At 45.7% G+C, this 27,211-nt stretch overlaps 1 protein-coding gene across 10 annotated transcripts in view; it reads left to right on the top strand.

Moving 5' to 3' along the window:
- Positions 1–27,211, top strand: part of TRIM2 (tripartite motif containing 2) — a 168,041-nt gene that overhangs the window by 117,002 nt on the left and 23,828 nt on the right. For 6 of the 10 annotated variants that reach the window (XM_049769600.1, XM_049769605.1, XM_049769607.1 and 3 more), the window contains exons 2-6: positions 2,238–2,419; positions 8,357–8,594; positions 21,081–21,232; positions 22,771–22,951; positions 23,744–24,467. In XM_049769600.1, coding sequence (XP_049625557.1) covers positions 2,238–2,419; positions 8,357–8,594; positions 21,081–21,232; positions 22,771–22,951; positions 23,744–24,467 — 1,477 coding nt within the window. Of the gene's footprint in view, positions 1–2,234; positions 2,420–8,356; positions 8,595–21,080; positions 21,233–22,770; positions 22,952–23,743; positions 24,468–27,211 lie in introns of all 10 variants that reach the window. The other 4 variants (XM_049769602.1, XM_049769598.1, XM_049769603.1 and 1 more) reach the window with 1 other exon arrangement.

The following is a 27,211-nucleotide window of genomic DNA, read 5'->3' as shown; positions in this document are numbered from 1 at the left end:
CAAAGTAAAAGGAACAGGAATAGGATGTAAAGTAAAAGGATAAAACCAAAAGGTATGTCCAAATCAGGGAGAAAAGCCATAAGCCAGGGGTAGAAACAGTTCAGTCTGATTGCTCTTTCAACTGTCTTCTAATCCCCCAAGCCAGGGGCAATTTCTGCAGTCAAATGCTCTACCTCCGAGCTGTACTCCCAGGGGCGATTTTTGACCAAAGAGTCAGGAGGTACCCCTGAGCATCACCAGGTGTGGCTCAAAAACAAAACAAGAAAAAGAATACCCCCCTTCATCAGTGCAAACTTCCCACCAACCATGTCCCCCATCTCCTTCCTCCCCCACCACCTGCCTGTATTCGAGACAGGCATTCTACTTCTTTATTGTTTTTGCTTTTTTATTTTTTGGGTCACACCTGGCAGCACTCAAGAGTTACTCCTGGCTCTATGCTCAAAAATCGCTCCTGGCAGGCTCGGAGTACCATGTGGGATGCTGGAATTTGAACCACCGTCCTACAGGCAAGGCAAATGCTTTACCTCCATGCTATTTCTCCGGCCCAAGCATTCTACTTCTCTCACTTATTAACATTGTCATGGTAGTTGTTAGTGTAGTTATTTCTCTATGCACTCACCACTCTTTGTGTTAAGCTTCATATTGTGTGGGCCGATCCTTCCAGTCCTCATCTCTATTGTCTCTGAGTATTATTACAATACTGTCTTTTTTTTTTCCTCTTAAATCTCACAGATGAGTGAGACTATTCTGTGTCTCTCTCCTTCTGACTCATTTCATTCAGCATAACAGTTTCCATGTCCATCCATATATAGGAAATTTTCATGACTTCACTTTTCCTGACGACTGCATAGTATTCCATTGTGTGAATATACCACAGTTTCTTTAGCTGTTGTCAGGCATCTGGGTTGTTTCCAGATTCTGGCTACTGTAAATAGCTCTGCAATGAATATAAGCATGTAGAAGGCATTTTTGTATTGTGTTTTTGTGTGCCTAGGGCATATTCCTAGGAAGGATTAACATTTTTAGGAAGATAGTATATATTTAAACAGTGATTTGGTTGAAGGCATGACCATAGTCGCTGCTTAAGTGTTTATGTCCTTCCCTGCCTCTGCTCTGAAACAGTGCAGACAAGCCTCTTAGTAGGACATGTCTTCTGATTTATTGTTTTCCTGATGAGCACATGACTTGACTGTGTTACACCAGATGCTGGCTAACTTTCTGGGTCTTCGTGGAACATGTCAAAAATTTCAGATGTCTTCATTGTTACGGTTCTTTTAAATTTTTGCAGGGGAGTTGAGGAGGAGAGACCTAGTGGTGCTCAGGGGTTACTCCTGGCCCTGTACTCAAGAATCATTCCCACTGGGCCTCTAGGAACCATAGGGTATGCTGGGATCACCTTCAAGGCAAGCACCCCATGCTCGATGCTTTTGCTTCTGCCCTCTAGTTCTTCATTTATAGCCCACTTCTGCGGGCTTCCATAAGCCATAGATGCAAAATCGCCTGACAGTCCTCCTGGTTGCTGCCTGCTGTTCTCTGAGCTTTTCTCCCCTTGTTGATCTTCTTCCCTTGATCTGTGCAGCATGTGCACGGTCAGCCCAGCCAGCAATTGCATCTTACTTAGTTCTGCTCCTGGTCAGATTGGAAGTTGACTAACTATACTATATTTAAAATTACCAGTTGGTTGTCTAGATGACCTGGCCCTGATCTTTACTTCTACTATAATAGAATGATTTCATCCATTATTTCAAACAGGCAGTTATCTCTATTCTTCCTATATAGCAGAGACTCCAGAACTAATTTGACCTCCAGGAAAGATCTTCAGGAAAGATCACTTATTGCCGAGTAGAGAAACAACCTTCTTTCATTGAACTCACCCTCGAGCCTTCCTGTGTCTAGGAACCTGGAACTAGAGCAGTTGGGATAGGAGTCACTTACCTAGAGGTCATTTTGTGTTTATGCCTCATGTAACAACATGAGGTCTAGAACTGGGGCCAGAGCGGTGGCACAAGCTGTAAGGTGTCTGCCTTGCGCACGCTAGCCTAGGATGGACCACGGCTTGATCCCACGGTGTCCCATATGGTCCCCCACCCAGGAACAATTTCTGAGCGCATAGCCAGGAGTAACCCCTGAGCATCACCAGATGTGGCTGAAAAAAAAAAAAAAAGAGGTCTAGAACTAAGAACTGAGCTGTACTTGCCTCTGACTGGTCATTTCTCTCTCGGTCTTTCTGGCAACAGCAGCGTGCAGGGTCAAGGACAGCCGGCCCCCCATGTCAGTGGTCTAGGATGGCCAGTGAAGCTACCAACATCCCAAGTCCTGTGGTGCGCCAGATCGACAAGCAGTTCCTGATCTGCAGTATATGCCTGGAACGGTACAAGAACCCCAAGGTTCTTCCCTGCCTGCACACTTTCTGCGAGAGGTAAGTAAGCCTAACCTGCAATTCATTGGCAAAGCTTCAAACCCCACCTAACCAGGCTAGGAGAACCATATAGGATGCCGGGATTTTGAACCACGATCCTTCTGCATGCAAGGCAAATGCCCTACCTTCATGCTATCTCTCTGGCCCCACTTTTAGTATTTTTTTGATCAACATCTAGAAACATAATCATGAGTCACCGGTGATTTCTTTTATTTCAGATAATTCTTGTTATTTTTATTTGGGGGGGACAATTTTGGGGTCATACCCGGCAGCACTCAGTGTTTACTCTGAGCTCTGCACTCAAAAATCACTCCTGGCAGGCTAGGGGGACCATATGGGATGCCGAGAACAAACTAGGGTCTGTCCTTGGTTGGTTGTGTACATGGCAAATGCCCTATCACTGTGCTATCTCTCTGGCCCGTATTCTTGTTATTTATAGACCATACCTGTCAGTGTTCATATTACTCCTGATTCTGCACTCAGGAATCACTCCTGGCAGTGTTTGGGATGCTGAGGATCTGTGTTGGTTGTGTGCAAGGCAAATGCCCTAACCTTTGTACTATATCGTTGGTCTCTATTTCAGATAATTTTAAATGGGAAAAAATTAATCCAGTAGCACAGGAAAATAGAGCATTAAATAACTAGTTGGTGATTTAGGGTTGAGGAGATTGCTCAGAAAGCTGGAGCAAAAGAAAACGAATGCTGGGAGCCGGAGCAATAGTACAGCAGTATGGCATTTGCCTTGCATGTGGCCAACCCTGGACAGACACTGGTTCGATTCCTGGCATCCCATATGATCCTCCAAGCCTGCCAGGAGTGACTTTTGGGCACAGAGCCAGAAGTACCCCTGAGTGCTGCCAGATGTGACCCAAAACAAATAAACAAACAAACAAAAAAATAGATGACTGCTGACTCTCCTCTGGTAGACTGGCTGGGCCTTCTCGAAATGGGGGTGGGCAGATTCCTCTTTCTGCATGAAGCCATAGCAGCCCAGTACCACAACCAACACCTTCTGACTGAAATGGCCCAACTCCACTGCTTAACCTTATTAACCTACCAAGTCACCATATTTGTCTCAGAGCTATAGATCCTGGACTGTGCCCTGTAAGTGACTGTATGACACCTCAGAATTTCGTACTAGTGTCAGCTCATTAGTATCCCAGAAAATCTGATGGGAAAGTTACCAAGCTCAGTGAGTCTAAACAGTAACACAGAAGGTTCAACAAGCACCAACCACAGCCCAGTAAATCTTTAGACACTGTTTTAGTAACACATGTGAAATAGAACAGTCATTTTAAATGGACCCTTATTGATCTAAGGTTTTTTTTTGGGGGGGGGGTTGCCTATTTTTTTGGAGGGAAGCCATACCCAGTGATGCTCAGGGATTACTCCTGGCTATCCACTCAGAAACCACTTCTGGCTTGGGGGACCATATGGGACACCAGGGGATTGAACTGCGGTCCATCCTAGATTAGCGTGTGCAAGGCTAATGCCCTACTGCTTGCGCCACTCCACCAGCCCCTTATTGATCTGAGTTTTAATCATTTCATTTGCCTTTGTGTTGTACAAACAATATAAACAAAATTTTTGTACCTTCATGGAGGATGTCTAGGGGGGGTGAGAAACTGGTAGAGGGAAAGTTATACTGTTGGTTTTGATTAGTGTTTGAAGATTTAATACCTGAAATAACTGAATTATAAAAAACTTGGTAAATCATGATGTTACTATAATAAAATTTAAAAAAAAAATAAGAAAGGGCCTGGAGAGATAGCACAGCGGCGTTTGCCTTGCAAGCAGCCCATCCAGGACCAAAGGTGGTTGGTTCGAATCCCGGTATCCCATATGGTCCCCCGTGCCTGCCAGGAGCTATTTCTGAGCAGACAGCCAGGAGTAACCCCTGAGCACCGCCGGGTGTGGCCCAAAAAAAACAAAACAACAACAACAAAAAAAAAATAAGAAAAAGAAAGGCTGGAACACAAGCTAGCATGGAGGAATCCAGAGTTTGAGCTCTAAAACCATAGGGAACCCTTGATACTGGAGCTGAGAGGATTCCCCAGCTCTGCTTTGGGTGTGGTCAAAAAACAAAAAGACGACTTGGGGGGGGGGTTGGGCCACACCCAGTGAGCTCAGGGGTTGCTCCTGGCTATGCACTCAGAAATCGCTCCTGGGGCCAGGAGAGATAGCACAGCAGTTTTTGCCTTGCAAGCAGCCTTGGTTCGAATCCCGGTGTCCCATATGGTCCCCCGTGCCTGCCAGGAGCTATTTCTGAGCTGACAGCCAGGAGTAACCCCTGAGCAACGTTGGGTGTGGCCCAAAAACCAAAAAAAAAAAAAAGAAAGAAAGAAAAAGAAATTGCTCCTGGCTTGGGGGACCATATGGGATGCCAGGGGATTAAACCTTGGTCTGTCCTAGGCTAGCATGCACAAGGCAGACACCTTAAGTTTTGCGCCATTGCTTCGGCCCAGACAAAATTTATTTTTCCTTTTACTCTTTTTGAAACAAGTTGCCAGTCTTAGTTACTTCATAGGGGTCTTCAAACTTTTTAAACAGGGGGCCAGTTCACTGTCCCTAAGACCATTGGAGGGTCTGATATAGTAAAAACAAAACTTATGAACGAATTCTTATGCACACTGCATATATCTTATTTTGCAATGAAGAAACAAAACAGATACAAATACAATATGTGGCCCGCGGGCCATAATTTGAGGACCAGATGATCGTTAACTAATTAATAGTCTGGCATTGGAACTAGAGCAATAGTTCAGCAGGTATTTTATGTGCCTTGCATGTAGCCAACCGAGTTCTACCTCTGCTAACCTCTATGATCCCTGTAACTGCCATGACTGATTCCTGAGTGTAGAGCAGGGAGTAAGCCCTGAGCGAAGCTGGGTGTGGCCCAGAAACAAAACAGGCAAACACAAAAAATCTGACATTGGAGAGTTAGTACAAGAGGTGAGGTGCTTCCCTTGCATATAGCTGACTTCTGTTCCAATCCCTGGTACCCCATATTGTCCCCTGATACCCCTCCCATTCCAAATCTCACATTCCTCCCACAAAACTAATCAGGTCAAGAAGTATTTGTAGGGGCCGGGAAGGTGGCGCTAGAGGTAAGGTGTCTGCCTTACAAGCGCTAGCCAAGGAACGGACCTCGGTTCGATCCCCCGGCGTCCCATATGGTCCCCCCAAGCCAGGGGCGATTTCTGAGCACATAGCCAGGAGTAACCCCTGAGCGTCAAACGGGTGTGGCCCAAAAACCAAAAAAAAAAAAAAAAAGAAGTGTTTGTATATGAGAGTTCAAAAGATAACATCCTTTTAAATGTACCCGAGAGGGCATTCTAATAGCATTCTTGAACATGATGATGTTTGCTGATAAAAAAAAAACTATGGATGGTCATAGTTACAGCAATTATGCCTACAATTTGCTATGTATTTCAAAAATCTACTTCCATATGTCCCCTTGAACAGTTGCTAAACTGTCATAAAAATATACCTTTACCTTCCATTGAACTCACCACACAAGCAATTAAGCACAACAAACTTGAATGATTAGTTTGTCTGTGGCCCTATTTAAGTATTTCCTAGTGAGGTTATACATTTTCAGTTATTACTGAATATATAATTAAATGGCTTTGCTTCCCAGGAAGGAACAGGAAATTGGTTTTTTCAATGGCTCCAAATAAGTACTAATTATATTTACTGTTCCGTAAAATATATTTGCTATCTGATTGACTAACTTTGACTTAATGTAATGGAGAAGGTTTTATTTGCCACAGAAAGACCAATCCTCAGTGGGGTTGGAGGGAGGGAGAATGTGAATTTGTTACTGGTAGCTGTGATTTTTTTGGGGGGGGGGTCCACACCCAGCATTGCTCAGGGGTTACTCCTGGCTCTACACTCAGAAATTGCTCCTGGCATGCTCGGGGAACCATATGGGATGCCAGGATTTGAACCACCATCCTTATGCATCTAAGGCAAACGCCCTACCGCTGTGCTATCTCTTTGGCCCCAGCTGTGATATTTTTTTGTTCTGCTTTCTTTGTGTTAGGTTTTGGGGGTGGGGGGTGGCGTGCAGAGATGTAGGAGTTTGGTTTAGTGGTGGGTGAATTCAGAGCAGCATTACTTTTTTTTTTTTTTATGGTTTTTGGGCCACACCTGGTGACTCTCAGGGGATTCTCTTGGCTATGCGCTCAGAAATTGCTTCTGGATTGGGGGACCATATGGGACACTGGGGAATCAAACTGCAGTCCGACCTAAGTCAGCTGCGTGCAAGGCAAACATACCCTACTGCTTGCGCCACCGCTCCGGCCCCAAGAACACCAGTACTTTTTACTTGTTCCTTTTATACTGCAGCATAAGTACTTCATATGGCTCAATGGATGTAGCTAAAATAAATACCAGCAAGTGCTGGCTTTGGCAGCCCATTTGTTAGAATTGGTACGAGACAGAGATTAGCAAGGGTGACACACAAGGGTGACACACTCATCCCTAAAATGCTCTGTGTTTTGGCCTACCCATGTACAATGAGGCTTTTTAAGTACCAAAAGCAATATCAGTACAGGTACCAGCTAATCATCTCTGCACTGGGACCAGGCTCCTGCAGGATGGGATGGTATGGTCCTTTGATTAGTAGTAGGCAATACAGCGAGATTCTTGGCAACATGCTCCACTCCTGTTCAAACAAAACATTTAGTGCTGTAGGGAAAAAGTGTTTTCTGGAGCTGGAATGATAGTACAGCAGAAAGGGCATTTGACTCAGATTGAAACCCAGTTTGGATCCACAGGACTTGGATCTACAAGTCCTGCCAGGAGTGATCTCTGTGCACAGAGCCAGGAGTAAGCCCTGAGCACTACTGGCTGTGGCCCAAAGATAAAACAAAAAGTGTTTCCTGACCAAACGTAAACTTACATATATGTGTAAATTCATTTAATGTATTTTTAACATCTGACAAGTGCTTATGATTAATTCATTCCAACATTGACAGACAAGTCTATTTTCTTTAGTGGTGTGTAGCAAGTCAGCCCCTGAAGAGGTTGACTGATGGTGGGATGGAGGATGAGGCCTTTTTCTTCCAGCTCGGAGCACGCGTCTGCCACCCTGTCTAGCCCACGGTTCTGAGATGAAACGGTGGGTAAACAGCTCACAGACAGTCAGGCTCGTGGAAATATTCGCTTTATTTGGAGGATAAAACTGAAGTCCAAAGACTCAGCTTCCGTTCCAGCCAAAAAGCCCCGGCCTTCCACAGACCCTTGTTTTTATGCCCCAGAGTCAGGTACCACCCAATGGTGGGATCAGATACCAACCAATGGTGGAAGCAGAATCAGGTCCTACCCTAGGGTGGGGGCAGAATGCCAGGTCACACCCTAGGGTAGGGCACAATCACCAATCAGTTTAGGGTGAGTAACATAGTAATCCCCCAAAATATTTACATACACAGCAGTGGTGTTCACAATTCCTGTACCACTGTATTAGCTCTTCTCTGAACCCTTCATTCTATGCTGATTGTTTAGGCTTCTAATTCATGTGATTGGCAGGGACCAGGGAAATCATGCACTGGGCTGGAGCACAAGCTTTGTTTCCAGGAGAACCCCTGAATAGAGAGCAGCCCCAGCACTGCCAGATGTGAGTCCCCCAACCCCCACAGAAAGAAAAAGGCAAGTTTCCTGTTTCTCCCTGTTTCCTAGGTGAGGCCTCCACTGTCCATCCATGCCTCCAATGCAGGGGTGTAGCCTCCTTCCCAGCTCAGTGACCTGATCCCTTTTCTGATTTGAGGGAATGGGTTATGGGTTCAGGTGACTTCAGGGATTCTGACATGTTCTTTTCTAGCGGATCAGATCCATTGAGTGGCTATGAGCATGCCCAGTGCCGTGTGCACAGCGGGTCCTGTTCCAGGGGCCCTTGGGCGCTGATGGTCCTTCCTGCTTCTGCTCCTGTCCCAGGTGCCTACAGAACTACATCCCCGCCCACAGCCTGACCCTATCGTGCCCCGTGTGCCGCCAGACCTCCATCCTGCCCGAGAAGGGGGTGGCCGCGCTGCAGAACAACTTCTTCATCACGAACCTCATGGACGTGCTGCAGCGAACTCCAGGCAGCAACGTCGAGGAGTCGTCCATCCTGGAGACGGTCACTGCTGTGGCTGCAGGGAAACCCTTGTCTTGCCCCAACCATGATGGCAACGTAAGTGGGTTGTGCTACCTGCCCTGGGCTGGTGCCACTAGGGGGGACAAATCCTGGTTAGCCATGAGGGGTGTCCTGCAGCCACACAACACTCCCAACAGGGCATTAGCAACGATGCTCCTATGCACCCTCTTACTCCTTTCCCTGCTTTCTCGCTGATCCCTTTTTTGTAATACCCTCAGCGCTAGCGCTGCAGTAATTCTGCTTTCTCTTGGGACATATAAATTAGAAATCTAACGTTTTCTGGGGCCAGAGTACAGCAGATAAGGCGTTTGCCTTGTACACAACCAATCCAGGTTCAATCCCTGGCATCCCATCTGGTCCCCTGAGCACAACTAGGAGTGATTCCTGAGTCATAGCCCCTGAGTATCAAACAGGTGTGGCTAAAAACAAACAAAAAGTTTAGGTTCTCAATAAGTAAACTAATTTCTAAACAGATGGTAGTTTTTGTTTCAGTTTTTTTTTTTTTTTTCTACTTACCAAGCCAAGTTTAAGCTACACTGGCACATACTTTGTGGTGCAGAGACCTTCTGATATGACATTACAAGTGTGAGCCCCCTGGTGGTCATGACCTGGGATCAAGCAATTAAGTAATAAAATCAGTATCGTGGACTATGAAGTGTATTGTTTTTTGTTTTTGGGGGGTTTTTTGTTGTTGTTTATTTTGGGGCTACACCCGTTGACGCTCAGAAGTTACTCCTGGCTATGCGCTCAGAAATCGTTCCTGGCTTAGGGGACCATATGGGACACCAGAAATTGAACCGTATATTAATGTTCATATACTTATTTGGGGGTTTGTTATTGCTCCTGACCTAGTTTTTGGTGGATCATGCACCAGATCCAGAGATAAGTCACAGGTCTCCCTCATGCAAAGCATGTGCTATAGACCATGTGCTTTCTCTCTCTTGACATTGGTGACATATTTTTTGTTTTTGTTTTTGTTTTGGGGTCATAACTGGCAGTGCTCAGGGTTTACCCCTGGCTCTGCACTTAGAAAGCTTGCACTCCTGGCAGGCTCGGGGGCCATGTAGGATGCTGGGAATCAAACTACCATTCGTCCTAAGTTGGCCACATGCAAGGCAAGCACCCTACCGCTGTGCCATCTCTCTGGCCCCAGTGAAATATTTTTATAGTCTGTGGGTTAATGGCTAAATTGCTTTTCAGAAACTTTATGAATTTGGCCAACTGTCATAAGTATTTTATACAATTGCTTTTTTAAGTCAAAAATTTTTTTTATTTATTTATTTATTTTTTTTTTTTTGTGGTTTTTGGGTCACACCCGGCAGTGCTCAGGGGTTATTTCTGGCTCCAGGCTCAGAAATTGCTCCTGGCAGGCACGGGGGACCATATGGGGCGCCGGGATTCCAACCGATGACCTCCTGCATGAAAGGCAAACGCCTTACCTCCATGCTATCTCTCCGGCCCCTTAAGTCAATAATTTTACTACTAGAAATATTTCTGAATAAATAATTGAAGATGAGGATAAAGATTTGATAGAAGCATGTTAATTTTTTATAGTATAGTTAAAATAGGAATGACCTGAGTCTGCACTCAGAGAGAAATAATCTGATTCCTGAAAATTCAGATAGCTTATCCTTAGATAGCCATTCTAATGGCTGTTTTGGACGAGCCTGAGATCTCTGATACCACGTATGGTCCCCTGGGCATCACCAGGGATGGTCCTTGCACACAACCAAAAGCATTTTGTTTTACAGGAGGAGGCAAAATGGTGAAGGAAGGCAGTTTTGTTTGTTTGTTTTGGGGGGTTGTGTCAAACCCGGCAGCACTCGGGTTATATCTGGCTCTATGCTCAGAAATCGCTCTTGGCAGGCTCAGGGGACCATATGGGATGCTGGGATTTGAACCACCATCCTTCTGCATGCAAGGCAAATGCCTTACCTCTATACTATCTCTCCAGCCCCAGTTTTTATTTTTATTGAAACCTAGTTCAAAAGAAGTGAGGGGAGATAAGAGGAAAAGTGTGTTCAAGAGAGAACAGACTTCTCCAGAGTGGAAACAGGCCAGCAAAGAAACACAGAGACAAAAAAGAGATACATGTTCAAGAGAGAACACATTCTTTTTTTTTTTTTTTTTTTTGGTTTTTGGTTTTTGGGTTTTTGGCCACACCTGGCGTTGCTCAGGGGTTATTCCTGGCTGTCTGCTCAGAAATAGCTCCTGGCAGACACTGGGGACCATAAGGGACACCGGGATTCGAACCAACCACCTTTGGTCCTGGATCTGCTGCTTGCAAGGCAAACGCCGCTGTGCTATCTCTCCAGGCCCCAGGCCCCAAGAGAGAACACATTCTTGAAGAGCAAGTTCCAACCCTATCTTTTTTAATGCGTTGGGGACAAATCTCACTTACACCAATATACCAATAGATGTGGATATGGTTCTCCCGACACATAGAGAGGCTTTTTTGTTTTGCTGTTCACATTTGATTTCTGGGCCATATCACTTGGTGCTCTGGGGCTATAGAGTCATTCCTGAGTGTGGTGGTATTGCAGGGGGCCATATGTGGTGCTGGGGGTTCAAATGGTGTGGGCCGTATGCAAGGCAAACACCATATTCCATGCTCTGTCTCTCTGGCCCATACATAGATATATACATTATGGAATGGAGAAGTGTGCAGTGCGTCTGAGAGCAGTGTGGCACCGTTCCCAGGAGCTTGGCAGTAGTGAATGGCCTGCAGAGTATCAGGCCAGCTCTTAGACTACTCTGGATAGCATGTTAAGGAGTATCTTGTGGCTGATTCAGAGTTGCTGGAGATGTGAGCAGTGGACATACAAGTGCAGGGCAGGGATGCCAAGGCTGGAAGTACCATAAGGGACGGGGCTTGGTCGGGGCAGCAGAGCCAGGTGGGAAAACTAGGCCAGTGGGCTCTGAGCTGTGTTGTTGGGACACCCAAAATACCAACCGAAAGAGAAGTTTCAGCGTAATGCATGGGAGTTAGCGTGAATTTCTATTCACTAATACTGTCAAAGAGCTACAATACAGGTGTTAAAAAGATTGCCTTGCAGGCAGCCAAGTCAGGTTCGATCCTTGGCACTATATACAGTCTCCTGAGGAATGATCCCTGAGTGCAGGAGCCAGACTGTAAGCCCTGAGCACTGTCTTGGCTGGCCTGAAATTAAGAACAAAAACAGCAGACAGCACTATCAAGAGAAACTTTGGGTAAAGAATTCTGCTATTAGTGCCTGATAGACCTGCAGAGAAAGATCCCTTAAAGGTCAGCAGTTTGGCCTCCGGCATGAAGGGACCAGGAACAGCAAAATTCAGTCTTTGAAAATGCACTGATAAGTTAGGACACCCCAAAACTTTATCACAGGGGCCTGCTGTTGATCCAGGAGCCTTACGGTTAGTATCAAACATTAGTGAACACATACTTGGTGCGTTATGTGGAGTATATATTATTATAAATTCAGTTAGTGAAAAGAAAAAAAATTTTTTTACTTTTTCGGGGCCAGAGAGTGAGTTTGCACATGTGGTCCCTGGGATTGAGCCTGAGTTGGCCTCGTGCTAGGCCTGACCTCTGTACTATCATATCATGTGGTTGGATGGAAATGTTGCAAAGAAAACTGTGTATGGATCCTGATAAAGGTTGCTAGACTCTTCATTTTGAATAAGAGAAAGAAAGGTTTAAAAAAATGTCTAGAGGGCCAGAGTAATAGCACAGTGATAAAGCATTTATTTGCCTTGCACATGGCCAACACAGGACAGACCCTGGTTCAATTCTCTGCATCCCTATGGTCCCCTGAGCCTGCCAGGAGCAACTTCTTAGCACAGAGCCAGGAGTAACCCGTGAGCACTGTGGGGTGTGACCTACCTTTCTTTCTTTCTTTCTTTCTTTCTTTCTTTCTTTCTTTCTTTCTTTCTTTCTTTCTTTCTTTCTTTCTTTCTTTCTTTCTTTCTTTCTTTCTTTCTTTCTTTCTTTCTTTCTTTCTTTCTTTCTTTCTTTCTTTCTTTCTTTCTTTCTTTCTTTCTTTCTTTCTTCTTTTTCTTTCTTTCTCTTTCTTTCTTTCTTTTTTCTTTCTTTCTTCTTCTTTCTTTCTTTCTTTTCTTTTCTTTCTTCTTGTCTTCTCTTTCTTTCTATTCTCTCTCTTTCTCTTTCTTTCTCTTTTTCTTTCTTCTTTTTAAGCTGTCCTTTTCTACTGAAGGTATCCTGGCTAATCATAGTGAAACTTGAATGTGTCTAAATAGTTCCATCCTCATTTTTGGTTTATAGGTCACACTCAGCAGTGCTCAGGGGTTACTCCTGGCTCTATGCTTAGAAATCGCTCCTGGCGGGCTTAGGGGACCATATGGAATGCCGGGATTCGAACCACCAACCTTCTGCATGCAAGGCAAACACACTACCTCCATGCTATCTCTCTGGACCCTAGTTCCATTCTCTTTGACATGCTTGAAGCTCTTTAAATCTTTCTGAGCACTTTCTCTCTGCTGGATCATTATGAGTCTTCAGAATCATAAAATTTACAAGCCAGCAAGAGGCATTGGAAAATTAGCACTGTGTATTTGAATCATTATATTGTTTCAATGTAAATTGTCAGAGTTTGGTCATTACTGTTTTGAAATTAGGGTCCTCACCATATATTCAAGCTGAAACACATGCCCTGTTACAGGGAAATTGCTGCAGCTAATTGCCATGAATAAATCTTTAAAAACAAGCCAAGCATCTGAAGGTTCATAAAAACGGGCAATTAACAATAAAGCAGAATGTCGCCAGCCTAAACTGCCTGAAGTCAGTTCGCCCGTGTGGTAGAAAACCTGTCATTTCCTTTAGATGCTGTGACAGGGTGTCTTTTGATGAAAGTGCCACGTCTGCAATGTCCAAATACAAAGAAGTGGGGCAGTAAAGCAGTTTTAGAGGTTCTGCGCACTTAGAGCTGACATTTGAGCTCGTGACTAGCATTCCCAGAACACAAATGATTATTAAACTCTGTGTCTGCTTATGTAGTGCCTTGCTAAGGAGAGTTAATAAATTCAAAAAGGGGGACCAGAGAGATAATACAGTAGGTAAAGCACGTGCCTTGCACACATCCAACCTAGGTTCAATCCCCTAAGCACCACAGGAGTGATCTCCATGTGTAGAGTCAGGTGTAACCCTTCAGCATTACTGGGTGTGGCCCTTGAGCCTAAAAAAAGAAAATGTAAGGAGAATTTTTCTTAAGAATGCCCTGCCTGGGCCCAGAGAGATAGCACAGTGGTGTTTGCCTTGCAAGCAGCCGATCCAGGACCAAAGGTGGTTGGTTCGAATCCTGGTGTCCCATATGGTCCCCCGTGCCTGCCAGGAGCTATTTCTGAGCAGACAGCCAGGAGTAACCCCTGAGCAACGCTGGGTGTGGCCCAAAAACCAAAAAAAAGAAAGAAAGAAAGCCCTGCCTGGGACTGGAGAGATAGCATGCGGAAGGACAATGGTTCAAATCCCAGCATCCCATATGGTTCCCCGAGCCTGCCAGGAGTGATTTCTGAGCATAGAGCCAGGAGTAAACCTGAGCACTGCCAGGTGTGACCCAAAAACCAAAAAAAAAAAAAAAAAAAAAAAAAAGAATGCCCTGCCTAGGGCTGGAGTAGTAGCACAGTGAATAGAGCATTTGCCTTGCACACAGCCAACCCGAACCCAATCCTGGTTTGATCCCTGGCATTCCATATGATCCCCTGAGCCTGCCAGGAGAAATTTCTGCGGATGTGACCCAAAAATAATCCAAAAAAGAATAAAGAATGTCGGGGAGCTCCGGAGGTCTGGATTTAATACTTGGTGACAAGGTTCCAAGAGTACCACAGGGAGCAGCTGCTGAGCACTGTCTAGAGTGGCCCCAAATAAGTGTCTTTTGGCCTTGTCATAGTTTATATGTGAGATGATGCTTCCTCCTTCTATGGAGATGTGGAAATGCAGTCTCAGTCTTGACTAAGTTGGATTGAGAGCATCTCTAGGATGTTGCATATGGCCACAGTATTGGCCTTGTGTACTTGAGGGAAGACTTCTCATAGATCTTGAGTTACCTGAGGGAAGCCTTCTCACATTCTATGCTAAAGTTCTTCTCTGCTATTTATTTATACCTGACAATGATAGACTATCTTAAAGAATTTTTTTTTTTTTGGTTTTTGGGCCACACCCTGTGACGCTCAGGGGTTACTCCTGGCTATGCGCTCAGAAGTTGCTCCTGGCTTCTTGGGGGACCATATGGGACGCCGGGGGATCGAACCGCGGTCCGTCCTAGGCTAGCGCAGGCAAGGCAGGCACCTTACCTCCAGCGCCACCGCCCGGCCCCTATCTTAAAGAATTTAAGATCACTAACAGACAGAGGGGTAGTAAGTGAATAAGGAGCCTACCTTTCTTGCAGCTAGCAAGGACTCAATCCCTGTCACCAAATATTATTTGAGCACAGAAGTCATGAGTAAATCTGGGCACAATTGGCTTTGAGTCCCTCTCACACGCTCCCAAAAGAATTAATGACCATTGGTTATGAGGATCAAATATTAGTAATTACTAATTGATGGGGCCAGAGAGATAGCATGGAGGTAAAGTGTTTGCCTTGCATGCAGAAGGTTGGTGGTTCGAATCCTGGCATCCCATATGGTCCCCTGAGCCTGCCAGGAGTGATTTCTGAGCATAGAGCCAGGAGTAATCCCTGAGCACTGCTGGGTGTGACCCCCCCCCCAAAAAAAATAAATTCAAATATATTAGTAATTACTAATTGAGTTATATACAATCTGAAATGAAATATTTTGGGAAAATTAAACTATTTTGATTAAAGCCTTATAATAATAAACTTTTTTACCTGGGAATTATATTCCAATCATCAGTGGGAATAAAGGAAAAGTTAAAATTTGGCAAGAAGAACAGGTCTGGAAAAACTCCCTCTCCCTCTCTACCTCCCTTTCTCCTTCCTCTCTCTCTCCTTTCCCTCTCTTCCTCTCCCTCTTTCTCTCCCTCTCCCCTCCCTATCCTTCTCTTCATCTCTCTCCCTCCCTCTCTTCCTCCCTTCCTCTCTCTCTCCCTCCCCTTCTCCTTCCCTGTCCCTCTCCTCCTCCCCTTCCCTCTTTCTCTTCCTTCTCTCTCCCTCTCCCTGTCACTCTTTTCTCTCTCCCTCTCCCTACCTCTCCCTCCTTCTCCCTCTCCTCCTCCTCTCTCTCTCTTCTTTCCTCTCTCTCCTCCCTCTTCCTCCCTCTCTCCCCCTTCTCCCTCTCCCCCCACTCCCCCCATCCTTCCCTCTCACTCCCTCCCTCCCTCTCTCTCTCCACTCTCTCCCTCTCCTTCACTATCTCTTTCTAAAAAAGATGAAGTGAAAAAAAAAAAAGAAAAAATAATTTGGCAAGAAATGCCCTTCTACCAGCCTTTTTTTTGGGGGGGAAGCCATACCCAGTGGTGCTCAGTGTTACTCTGAGCTCTGTGCTCAGGATTCAATCCTGGCAGGCTTGGGGGACCATGTGGGACGCCCAGTATTGAACCCAGATTGGCCACATGCAAGGCAAACACCCTCCCCACTGTAATATTGCTTCAGCAACCCCTTTGAAAAATCAAGAAACTCTTTTTTTTTTTTTTTTTGTTTTTGGTTTTGATTTTTGGTTTTTGGGCCACACCCGGTGATGCTCAGGGGTTACTCCTGCTATGCGCTCAGAAGTTGCTCCGGGCTTGGGGGACCATATGGGACACCGGAGGATCGAACCGTGGTCCATCCAAGGCTAGCGCAGGCAAGGCAGGCACCTTACCTTTAGCGCCACCGCCTGGCCCCAAGAAACTCTTACATAACTAATTTTTCTCAGATAAGAAGTAAAACCATTTTGATGTAGGGCTTGATTATTTTTACCATGTTACTGCTTTTTTCTTAATATAACTTCCATTTCTTGAACACATGAAAGTAAACAATATAGTAAAATGTTCAAATGCAATCCAGAATGAGGTTCTTTAGGATTTGTTTCCCTTCATGGGGAAAAGAGGATCCTTTGGCTTAAACAAATATGGTGAATCTCCAAACTGTTAGTAGAGTCTTGGATTTTTTTTTTCTTTGCTATTGCTTTTTCAGAAAATAGAAATGTCAGGAAGGAATTTAGTGTTGCTGGTGGCTTTGTAAAGTGAGGAGTGAGGGTAACAGGTTCAAGATAAAAGGCTCCACCTATCTGCTCAACACACCAGGGCCATCAGTGCTCTGGGAAATAAATGACTGTTTGGGGGTCAGGGCTAGTAAAGTCAACTGCGAGCACCTGCACAGCACAGAGGTCCATGTTCCCAAAGCCCCACAAGGCAGTTATCAAGCTGCGCCTGGAGAGGGAGATGATCCCTATTACCAGATTCCTCAGGGAGCTACAGACTCAGGCTGGAACAGAGAATTGCTCTTTGCATGGAAGGAAAGTCAGTCCTAGCCTCAGCATAGGTGTTCCAGGTTCGTCACCTTCCTTCACAGAAAAGAATTTTAGAAGAAGGTAAAAAAAGCAAGATGGTTTTTATTGAATGAAAGATGTGAAGGGGAAGAGAGGGAGGAAACAAAATAATGATTTTCTCTTGGGGCTGGAGAGATAGCATGGAGGTAAGGCGTTTGCCTTTCATGCAGAAGGACGGTGGTCCGAATCCCAGCATCCCATATGGTCCCCTGTGCCTGCCAGGGGTGATTTCTGAGCATTGAGCCAGGAGTAACCCCTGAGCGGTGCCAGGTGTGACCCCCCAACCAAAAAAAAATTTTATTTTTTTTTTTTTTTTTTTTTTTTTTTTTTTTTTTGGTTTTTGGGCCACACCCGGTAACGCTCAGGGGTTACTCCTGGCTAAGCGCTCAGAAATTGCCCCTGGCTTGGGGGGACCATATGGGACGCCGGGGGATCGAACCACGGTCCGTTCCTTGGCTAGCGCTTACAAGGCAGATACCTTATCTCTAGCGCCACCTTCCCGGCCCCAAATTTTATTTTCTTGAGAGAGAACATGGGCTCCAGAGTGGGGAAAAAAAAAAAGCAAACAATGAATACAGAGACAACCAAACAAGATATATTCCAGGGAAAACACAGGCTTGTAGAACCAGTGGATTCTTAGAAATTGTGACTTTCTACAAAATGAATAAAACAAGGTCAGGTCTTTGAATACCATTATTTTATTCAGTGTTGCCTCTCACAACTCCCTGTCAGTCAACTTTGCAGGGAGATGACATTGAACAAAATGAGGAAAATGGAGAATCTGTGTAGTAATCAGCTTCTAGGTACTGCTGGGCACTCTGCCAAGTGAACTCTTTTGTATCAAAGTAGGAACGACCAATCTCATCATCTTCCCACTTGATAGTTGAGGTTTTTTTTTTTGTTTGTTTGTTTTTTGTGGTTTTTGGGTCACACCCGGCAGTGCTCAGGGGTTATTCCTGGCTCCAGGCTCAGAAATTGCTCCTGGCAGGCACGGGGGACCATATGGGGCGCCGGGATTCGAACCGATGACCTCCTGCATGAAAGGCAAACGCCTTACCTCCATGCTATCTCTCCGGCCCCGATAGTTGAGTTTTTATTAATAGAGTCATTCAAATCCATTTGTAATGAAATGCATAGAGAATTGTCTTTGAGCAATTAAAGAATTAAGAAAGAAATTTCTGGGGCCGGGCGGTGGCGCTCGAGGTAAGGTGCCTGCCTTACCTGCGCTAGCCTAGGAGACGGACCGAGGTTCGATCCCCCGGCGTCCCATATGGTCCCCCAAGCCAGGAGCGACTTCTGAGTGCATAGCCAGGAGTAACCCCTGAGCGTCACCGGGTGTGGCCCAAAAACCAAAAAAAAAAAAAAAAAAAAAAAAAGAAAGAAATTTCTTTTGGGTTTTTTTTTTTTCCTCTCCTCTCTCCTTCCCCCTTTAATCCCAAGAAAGAATTTTTTAAGTTGATGGGCTAAATTTGTTCCTAAAAAGATCTGTAGTGGAACAAACTTCATGGAATCAAATTTGCGATAAGAAAGAGTATGTTTTCAAATCCTGTTCTACTATGTACCTATTTCAGCTACAGTGCCACATAAAATGATCTTGAAACTAGTTTGAAGGCCTATTTTTGTTTGGTGGCCACATTCGGAGGTTCTTGGGCTTACTTCTGACTCTTCACTCAGGAATCACTCCTGGCCAGGCTTAGGGGATCAAATGGGGTGCTGGTGATCAAACCTGGGTCATACTTGTACAAGGTGAATGCCCTATCCAATGTATTATTGCTTCAGTTCAGCTTGAAGGACTTTTTCTTTGAATTTGGTTCACTGGAAATATTGTTTCCAAAATAATATGAGCAAACCATGTGCTCTGTTTTGGTGAGAATCAAACCATATATGTGTGTACATTTAATATTTTTGTATATATCTATTCCTATCTAGCTATATATGTATGTGTATGTCTACTACATAACAGTGTAGCTCAAGGAATATGTCCTTTGGGTTGCCCACAAGTGTTCTGTCATTCTACAGTGTTTTGGAATTCCTCCTATTTGCAAAGAATTCTTCAAACTCTGAGTCAGAGAGATTTTGCACATAGGAACTTAACATTTTTATTTTATAAATAGAGTATGATAATAGTCCTTTGGTAAGTGTTTTCAATTGGTGAAAATCCATCAGTCTGTATTAGGCATTATCCCCTTTCATGTATGTATGTTGATTCCAGGAAAAGCTCCCACCCGCCAATCTTTTGAGAGTTCTAAGTAGGAAGATAAATTTCCTGCTGTGAGGACAGGAAGTGCCCTCACAAGGGAGCTAACATTTCCGGCCTGTCTTGGCATGTTGCTGAGAGTTCATCATAGTCAGGATAAGGGGATTTCATCCTTGGGCAAACACATTTAGCCTCCACCCACCCACATTGGTAATTATTAGAGCAGCTACTTCCTGAGACTCATGAAGACGCAGTGCTGGGCATCAGCAGGGTTCTGGGTGCAGGAATCCTGAGAAACCCATGGAGTAAGTTGCTCCAATTGTCTGACTGGACAGAGGAATGGTGGCAACACTAGTTTAAGTGAACTGCCTAAAATTATTCAGCTGAGCAAGTGGGGGAGGAGAATATACACTGTCTCCAGCTCTTTTCTTCTCTGGGCACCAGCAGCTTTTGGAGTATATTCTAGGAACTCCCTTACATCCCACATCCTTTCAGGGTACCCACAGCGTTTTGACAACAGTACTAAGACACTCAGCGCCTTTTCATCTTATTCCTTCCAAGTGCCCGCTGGAATCTTCCAGACAGAATACAGAAGGAGATACTGGAGCCAACTTTATTGTCAGGCACTGATGACATTCACTAAAGGGAATACTACTTTTCTCACAAAATGCTTTCTTTTCCAAAATAGTTTTGGGTTTTGGGCTATACCCAGTGGTGTTCAGGTATTATTCCTGGCTCTGTGTTTAGAAATCACTCCTGACAGGCTCAAGAGACCATATGGGATGCCAGGGGTTGAATTCAGGTTGACCACATGCAAGACAAATGCCCTACCCGCTGTGCAAATTACTCCTGCCCTGTTGGGCTTCACCTTAATTTACCTAAATCAAAGTTTATCTCTGGTGTCTTTGTATGTTTGTTTATAACTTAAATTTACCCCAAAACAGAGATTATCTTACTTATAAACCTGGGTGGATTTATTGCCCCACCCAGGGGTGGTCCCTGTACTCAAAAATGGTAGTTCTGGCAGGCAGCAGGGGCTCCATACTAGGTAGAAGACTGCCAGACTACACGGGTTTCACCCCAGCTTGATTCAGATTCCTCGTTCATCTGGAGCTGGAGGTACAGCATGTGGGGTGATTTTACACTGCCCCCTCCATTTGAAATTTTCTTTTTTTTTTTTTTTTTTTTGGTTTTTGGGTCACACCCAGCAGTGCTCAGGGATTACTCCTGGCTCTACACTCAGAAATCGCTCCTGGCAGGCTCAGGGGACCATATGGGACACCGGGATTCGAACCCGCCGACCTTCTGCCTGCAAGGCAAACACCTTACCTCCATACTATCTCTCCGGCCTCCCATTTAAAATTTTCTAAAAGAGTACATTTTTATTTTTGTGTGTATATGTTTTTTGTTTGTTTGGGGGCCACACCCAGTGATACTCAGGGGTTACTCCTGGCTATGCACTCTGAAAGTGCTCCTGGCTTGGGGGACCACATGGGACACCAGGGGATGGAACCGTGGTCCATCCTAGGCTAGCGCTGGCAAGGCAGATGCCTTACTGCCTTATGTACCACCACTCCGGCCCCAAGAAAGAGTACATTTTTAAAAATAAAAATTCTCATTTCAGAAAAAACATTTTATAACTATGATAGGGAGATATATTAATTGAATGAATATGAATATTAATGGAATATGCACACTAGCAGAATCTTTATGTGGGACACTAGAAGTGAATATGATGTTAATGGAGAATTAATCGCAACACCCCAACCATAGTCATTAGGTGAAGCTAATGACTCCCTTTCTTTCCTCATGACACTGGGCCTCGAGTGGCCACCAGGACAGACTATAGGAATGAGCAGGAAGACGGGAGAGCTGAGTACCTGGAACTGATCTTGTGTTTTCTGCAGGTGATGGACTTTTACTGCCAGTCTTGCGAGACTGCCATGTGTCGGGAGTGCACCGAGGGGGAGCATGCAGAGCACCCCACAGTGCCTCTCAAGGACGTGGTGGAGCAGCACAAAGCCTCCCTCCAGGTGCAGCTGGACTCTGTCAACAAAAGGTACGCACACCTGCCACAGGCTGCCCCATCACCTGTGGGTGCAATTTTATCCACCTCTTCTCCCCCATGCTCCCCTAGAGGGTGAATAGCCCAAAGCTCAGTCAGGAGTGACCCCAGTAAGCCCATCCTCTGCCCTTGGCTGGAATTCCAAAGTGCTTGGGTACCATCTTGTTTTCAGCATTCTTAGATGATTAGAATAAAAAAATACCCCCTAGAAAAGTACTTGCTGGGGCTGGAAAGATAGCATGAAGGTAGGGCATTTGCCTTGTATGCAAGGACAGTGGTTCGAATCCTGGCATCCTATATGGTCCCCCGAGCTTGCCAGGAGTGATTTCTGAGCGTCGAGCCAGAACCCTGAGCACTGTGTGTGCTCAAAAACCAAAAAAAAAAAAAAGTCTGTTGATGCCACCCCCAGAAACAGTTTGCGAGTCTTTCAAAGCTGTTCTTGACATCAGGCCCTTGTGCCAGTGGGGAGCCCAGAGAAGTGGGGCAGAGCCCTGCTTGCTCAAAGTCATCCCTCAGCCCTTATTCCTGGTTCTTTCTTTGGTCTGGAATTGAAGGACCAGTGCAACTGTGCAATGCATGAGAAAGACCAAAGAGGCGGAAGAAATAGCCAATAAATCTTCCCACCAATAGTCACATTGAAGAGAAGGGTGATTAGTTTAGCCAAAGTAAAAACTTGAGGACTTACAGCTAGTGCCCAGGAAATGAAGTTGGGGCAATTTTTCATGTGAGGGGCTGGGGAGTTGGCTCAACAGTGGAACACTTAGTATTTCACATGTGGAAGACAATGCCCACAAATAAATTTTTCTTATGATTGGGGAGGAGAGATAAAGCTATAAAGCTGCATATGTAGAATATTGATTCTCAGCTGTGGTACAGCCTTTTTTTTTTTTTTTTTTTGGTTGCATCTCTCAGGGTCTGGGCTGCTGCTGTTAGCTGGTGGTAAAGGTCAGGATGCTATTAAAGATCCTATAATGCTCAGGACAGTTCCATGTAACCAGAAATTATGCAGCCCCAGATACTATGGTGTCAAGTTCGAAAATGCCCAATTTAGAATTTGCGTGAGGTGAAGGCACTTCCGGCTTAGGGAGCATCATTTTTTTTTTTTTTTTTTTTTTTTTTAGTTTTTGGGTCACACCCGGCGGTGCTCAGGGGTTACTCCTGGCTGTCTGCTCAGAAATAGCTCCTGGCAGGCACGGGGGACCATATGGGACACCGGGATTCGAACTGCTTGCAGTTCCTGGATCGGCTGCTTGCAAGGCAAACGCCGCTGTGCTATCTCTCCGGGCCCAGGGAGCATCATTTATTCCATTTATTCCATTGAGCTTATTGAGGTAGTATGAACCCAAAATGGACTTTCAGAGTCTAATCTCAAAGGCAATAATTATGTTCTGTCTTATTCACCTGGTTCTTTGGTTCCTTTAAGGATGATGAAAGATGCAGTGGGTTTTTGAGAAACTTGTATTGGGTCACTTTTGCATTCTTTCTAGGCTATACTAAACAATTGTCCTTCCCCTCCCACTCCACATACCCAGGCTCCCTGAAATAGATTCTGCTCTGCAGTTCATCTCAGAGATCATTCATCAGTTAACCAACCAGAAGGCCAGCATAGTGGATGACATCCATTCCACCTTCGATGAGCTACAGAAGACGTTGAATGTGCGCAAGAGTGTACTGCTAATGGAGCTAGAGGTCAACTATGGCCTCAAACACAAAGTAAGGCTCAGCCCTCTGCATAGGCTCTCTGGGCTCTCCAGGCACAGTCAAAGAGCAGCAGAGGACTCAAGTGGGCCCTGGCCTGTCACTGTTAGCCAGTAAACAGTCAAGATCTCTCAGCATAATTAAGTTTCATTTCCCTCCTTCCTGTTTCCAGCAATACTATGATTCTATGGCTCAAGTACCCATAGATAATTGGACACAAGGCAAGGCCATAAATCTAAAGTAATGCTTTCAAGATGTCAGGTTAAACTGGATTGTTTTCCTTCCTTAATTATAATGTCTAATAGTCTCTTAATTATGTTCTCACCCACACCAACCTGTTAGTCAACTTCCCAGCCAACCCTGACTGCAGGCTTTGTTCCATTCAGCGTGTCTCAGCCTCCAGGCCCAGCCTGCAAAACTCTTCTGCTGTGAAGGCGTGGAGCATTCTTTGCTCTGGTTTCTGTTTCTGAGGGTGGTGACAGAGGAGCTTTGGTTCAGATGCCAGGCCTAGCCATCGGCTGGCTCCTGATGCCTTAACTTAGCTTGCATCTGAAACACATGACCCTAGAAATATGTATGTAGGAGAGCATGGGTGGGACGGAAGGGAAAGAGAAGACGAGGGGCGTGCAGTATCGGATTAGGCTGCACAACTGGGTTCATTACGTTAGCTAACCTCGCAGGGAGGGACCCCAACGTTCTCGTGGGTGGGCAGGTGCAAAGCGGCCCCTCGGGGGTGGCGAGGGGGGGGAGAGTGCAGTGCCCAGGAAGGACTCACCCGCCCTCCTGGATCTCCGGTCCCCACTTCAGGTCCTGCAGTCGCAGCTGGACACGCTGCTTGAGGGCCAGGAGAGCATTAAGAGCTGCAGCAACTTCACCGCACAGGCGCTCAACCATGGCACGGAGACGGAGGTGCTGCTAGTGAAGAAGCAGATGAGCGAGAAGCTCAACGAACTGGCTGACCAGGACTTCCCTCTGCACCCACGGGAGAACGACCAGCTGGACTTCATCGTGGAGACGGAAGGGCTCAAGAAGTCCATCCACAACCTGGGCACCATTCTCACCACCAACGCCGTGGCCTCCGAGACGGTGGCCACGGGCGAGGGGCTGCGGCAGACCATCATCGGGCAGCCCATGTCAGTGACCATCACCACCAAGGACAAGGACGGTGAGCTCTGCAAGAGTGGCAACGCCTACATCACGGCCGAGCTGAGCACGCCTGACGGCAGTGTGGCCGACGGTGAGATCCTGGACAACAAGAACGGCACCTACGAGTTTCTCTACACTGTGCAGAAGGAAGGTGACTTCACGCTGTCGCTGAGACTCTATGACCAGCACATCCGCGGCAGCCCCTTCAAGCTGAAGGTCATCCGCTCCGCCGACGTGTCCCCCACCACTGAGGGTGTCAAGAGGCGCGTTAAGTCCCCCGGGAGCGGCCACGTGAAGCAGAAAGCCGTCAAAAGACCCGCCAGCATGTACAGCACCGGCAAGCGAAAAGAGAATCCCATCGAGGACGACCTCATCTTCCGAGTAGGTAAGGAAAGAAAGGATGCGGATGGCAAGAAGTGGCACTCACTCAGGATGCCCGGGGAGAGAATCACTAGCAGGAGACTCTGCAGATGCCAGCCAGTTGCCTACCCCAAGGCAAGGGGAACCGCTTACTGGTCCTTGGCCAAGGTGACCTTTCTCCAGGCTTCTCTAGGGTTTATAGGATTTGTTTCAACTCCCTTTCTCTCCCCTTCCTCCTTCTCCTTATTCCCTCCTTTGTAATACAAGTGCTACATCTGCGGGGTAGAAACAGAAAAGGAAAATGAGGCAAAAGAATGAGAAAAATTCCAGCACCCACGATCTGCACATTTTCTAGGGGCTGTTAGCCATGCCCCTCTGGGAGTTCCCCCACCCCCGTGGGAATGATTTTGGAACCCAGAGGCGAAGATGCGCTCAGATGGGTTCTTGGAGTCCCGCCTGCTCTGCCTGCGAGGACCTGCCTGTCACTGCTTCTCCCCTGGAACAGCTGGGGAACTGGGACTTGGTGTTTGCAAGTTGAGGCACCCCAAGTGTGTGTTGCTGTGGAACAGGCCTCAGGGAGAGAAAGGAGGGTGGAACTTGAGATAATGGAATGGCTGGCATGGGGCAGAGGTTCAGGGTAAGAGATCTGATATTTGGATTCTGATAGGCCTTCCATTGCTTGAATTATTGCGACTGCTTGTGGGCTTTTGAGGTTTTTTTGTTTTTGTTTTTTTGCTGAAGGGTGGAGGGCACACCCAGTAGTGCTCAGGATTTATTGGGTAAGGCTGGTTCTGTGCTCAGAGATCACTTGGGGCAATGCTCGGTAGATCATTAAATGTGCCCAGGATATTGTCTAGGGCTGGCCACTCAATAGGCAAGCACTTCAACCCTCCTCTGTTTTTATTTTCTCAGTAGAGTCCAGATTAAAACAGCAAGTGATTGGATAATTTCTTTGTATAAAGTAACTTGTATACATTGATTTTTTTTTTTTTTTTGGTGAGGTGTCTTTTGGGCCATACCCGGTGGTGCTGAGGGGTTACTCCTGGCTCTTTGCTCAGGAATTACTCCTGACAGTCTCAGAAAACAGTATAGGATGCTGGAGATTGAACCCAAGTCAGTAGCATGCAAGGCATACACCCTACACGCTGTGCTATCACTCTGGGTCCCACATGGATATTTGTGAGTTGTTCTGTCCAGATGACATATTTTTTCTTTTTTTTGGTTTTTGGATCACACCTGGCAGTGCTCAGGGGTTACTCCAGGCTCTATGCTCAGAAATTGCCCCTGGCAGGCACAGGGGACCATATGGGATGCTGGGATTTGAACCACCATCCTTCTGCATGAAAGGCAAACGCCTTACCTCCGTGCTATCTCTCTGGCCCCAGATGAAATAATTTTAAAAAACATGATTTACCCTTGTTTTTCAGATTTATTAAGATTGATGTTTTTTTCCTTTCTTTTCTTTTTCTTTTTCTTTTGGTTTTTGGAGTCAGACTCAGTGATGCTCAGTGGTTACTCCTGGCTTTGCGCTCAGAAATCGCTGCTGGCAGGATTAGGGGATCATATGGGATGCTGGGAATCGAACCGGGGTCTGTCCTGGGTTGATTGCGTGCAAGTGCTATCACTCTGGCCCAAGATTTTTCTTTTCTCTTTTTTTTTTTTTCATGTGTTTGTTTGATTTTGGGCCACACTCAGTGACACTCAGGGGTTACTCTTGAATCTGTGCTCAGAAATCATTCCTGACAGATTTGGGGAACCATATTGATTGCCACAGATTAAACCCTGGGTCAGCCATATGCAAGGCAAACTCCCAACTTGCTGTGCTATTGCTCTGGCCCCTATTAAGATTATTCATAATTGGGGAGGCAATTCATAATTGTCTCCTTTTTTTTGTTCCTGTAGCCAAAATATGTCCCAGCTGCTTCACCAACCATCTCTTGAATCCTACATCCCACTGTCTGCCTAAAAGTCTGCCAGAATACATTTTATTCCTGTACTGGGTTATTAAGTATAGAATAAAAGTTCTTGTAGCTCAAATAGATGGTAGAAATCTTGGTTTCAATGAAACAATTTCCTTTTAATTTCTTTGCAGAGCCTTTAGACTCTGTCCCTTTATGTCTCTGCATAGGGGAGGGATAAATGTCACAATAGAACCATTTGTGACCATAGATAGAATGTTTACAGGGAGAATCTTAGGAAAATTCAGCTCTTAGCAAAAGCTTCTCTTCATTCCTCTTTGTGGCTAGATCTGGGCAGAGCGTGGAATGTGATATGCCTGTCCTGGGTGGCGCCCTTCGTGCGGTGTGAGATGATGTGGCTCCCCGGAGCAGTGTAGGTCAGTGGGGCTGGCCCAGACTAAGGGACATCCAGGAAGCCACTTATCTCAACCTTGGATGGCCTCTGCTTCCTCTTTGTCACCGAAGTACCTACTTCTCAGACTCATGGTATGCAGGAAGAGCAAAATAAATGGCAGCTGTTGAAAGCAGTTATATTTTCCTGACATCTATCTTCTCTAGTCACTAAGAGCAAACTTGGTCTTAAATGTAATTCACATTGCCTCCCCACCCTACCAGCCAGTTAGCAGAGAGGAGTTAAAGGGGAGATCTGATAGTTCTGAAGGCTTTCCTTTTTTTTGTTTGTTTGTTTTGGGGCCATACCGGGTGACGCTCAGAGGTAACTTCTGGCTATGTGCTCAGAAATTGCTCCTGGCTTGGGGGACCATATGGGATACTGGGGAATCAAACTGTGGTCCATCCTAGGTTAGCATGT

The sequence above is a fragment of the Suncus etruscus genome, chromosome 3 (genome assembly GCF_024139225.1).
Source record: "Suncus etruscus isolate mSunEtr1 chromosome 3, mSunEtr1.pri.cur, whole genome shotgun sequence".
Classification (NCBI taxonomy): Eukaryota; Metazoa; Chordata; class Mammalia; order Eulipotyphla; family Soricidae; genus Suncus; species Suncus etruscus.
Note: the sequence above shows the minus strand (reverse complement) of the source record. Positions and strands in the feature narration are given on the sequence as shown.